This window comes from Amphimedon queenslandica, unplaced genomic scaffold (assembly GCF_000090795.2).
Source record: "Amphimedon queenslandica unplaced genomic scaffold, v1.1 AMPQUscaffold_10341, whole genome shotgun sequence".
NCBI classification, from domain to species: Eukaryota; Metazoa; Porifera; class Demospongiae; order Haplosclerida; family Niphatidae; genus Amphimedon; species Amphimedon queenslandica.
In genome coordinates this window covers 5050-6617 of record NW_003549388.1, presented here as the reverse complement: position 1 = coordinate 6617, position 1568 = coordinate 5050, and the positions used below count along the sequence as shown (strand labels likewise).

At 32.1% G+C, this 1568-nt stretch overlaps 1 protein-coding gene across 2 annotated transcripts; it reads left to right on the top strand.

Annotated features, from left to right (window-relative positions):
* The first annotated feature begins 20 nt into the window (after positions 1 to 20).
* Positions 21 to 1568, top strand: LOC109590213 (uncharacterized). Of its 2 annotated transcripts, XM_020006133.1 has the most exons (4): positions 21 to 389; positions 1289 to 1414; positions 1464 to 1506; positions 1546 to 1568. In XM_020006133.1, exons 1-3 carry the CDS (start codon positions 68 to 70, stop codon positions 1469 to 1471), a joined length of 456 nt encoding a protein of 151 aa, XP_019861692.1. In that variant the 5' UTR covers positions 21 to 67; the 3' UTR covers positions 1472 to 1506; positions 1546 to 1568. The 2 variants fall into 2 exon arrangements, with proteins under 2 accessions (XP_019861692.1, XP_019861691.1); XM_020006132.1 differs by having other exon boundaries at positions 1464 to 1562.

Sequence of the window (1568 nt, the reverse complement as noted above, 5' to 3'; positions counted from 1 at the left end):
GATGTAACCTCAATTTAATACAAACAAAAGGGAGAATCCCCAACACCCACACACTTCACAACACAAAATGGCCTCCTCTTCAACCCCACCTTCTCCTCTTGATTCCAGTCCTAGAGAAGACCTGTGGGCTGAATGGCTGGAACCATTAACAAAATGGCAAACCTTTGGACTGTACTTACCAGGAATAAAACAAAAGGACATTGATAAGATTGAAGAGGACAAGACTGGAGTGGAGAGTAGGAAGATGGGACTGTGGACTAAATGGACTGGGGTATATCCACCTGGTACATGGACTGATGTCATTAGTGCTCTTAAGAGACTGAAAGAGAATGCACTAGCAGCTGACATTGAAGAGAGACTGAGGAAAGGAAAAGTATTTGAAATTAAAAGTGAGACATTAAAGGGAGGGAGGATTATTAGAGCAACTTAAATACAATTTTAACTCTAGATGACATGTATAATGTATCATATATGCCATGTATTTCGTAGTAATTACTTTTGGGGTTTTGGAAAAATTCGTGAAATAAAAATCCACAAAATAGTGTGCTGATTGTATAGTAGGTGTGGTAATTACATTAAAATTGCAAAATTTTTATTCGTGAATACAAAAATGCAGCCAAATTGCAAAATTTTATACCTGCAAAATATATGGCATATATGGTATTAGGAAATGTAATAAAAATTGAAAATTCTCACATTTTCAAAATTTGGCCTAATTTTAAGTAACTTTAAAAATTCATTAAAAATCCAATTTTGATCGGAATTGGCTTAAACTTTCTATGCAACATATTATGTATCAGAAAAAATTATAAAAATGGAGAATTCTCTCCTTTTCAATTTTGGCGAAATTTGGGCGTGACCCTGTACTATAGTACAGAAAGTTTGGCCCAATTTTTGAGTAAAATTTAAAAATTTGTAAAACATCCAATTTTGATTGGAATCAACTTAAACTTTCTATGCAACATAAGAACATGTATATGCATCAGGAAATGTAATAAAAATGGAGAATTCTCTACTTTTCATTCTTGGCAAAATTTGGCCCGTGACCCTATACTATAGTACAGGGATTTTCGCCTGATTTTTGGCTATTGTTAAAAATTTTTTTTAAATCTAATTTTCATCGGAATTAGCTCAACCTTCTACACAACATAAGTACATGTATATAAATCAGAAAAAATTATAAAAAATGAAGAATTTATTCCTAGTCATTTTTGACGAAATACCCTGTACTATAGTACAGTACCAAAATATGAGACACTATAATTATTAATGTCTTCTTATATTACAGGTCCTCCTGCTGTTGCTCCTCCCCCTCCATCAGTTGATATTAATAAATTAAGACAAATAATAACTGAAGTGATACGAACCAACTCGCTACATTCAATAAAATGTGATGTAAAGACATTGTTAATCAGTAAATACCATTGCATTAAATATTAACATTGATTGTTATTTTATAACAGGATTATAAGAAGCATAATGAAGGTGGTACCACTGCTTCTGCTTGTAAGTATAAGTATTATTAATGAAGTATAACTAGTACAGACATTCATTCTTACTTATTAGAG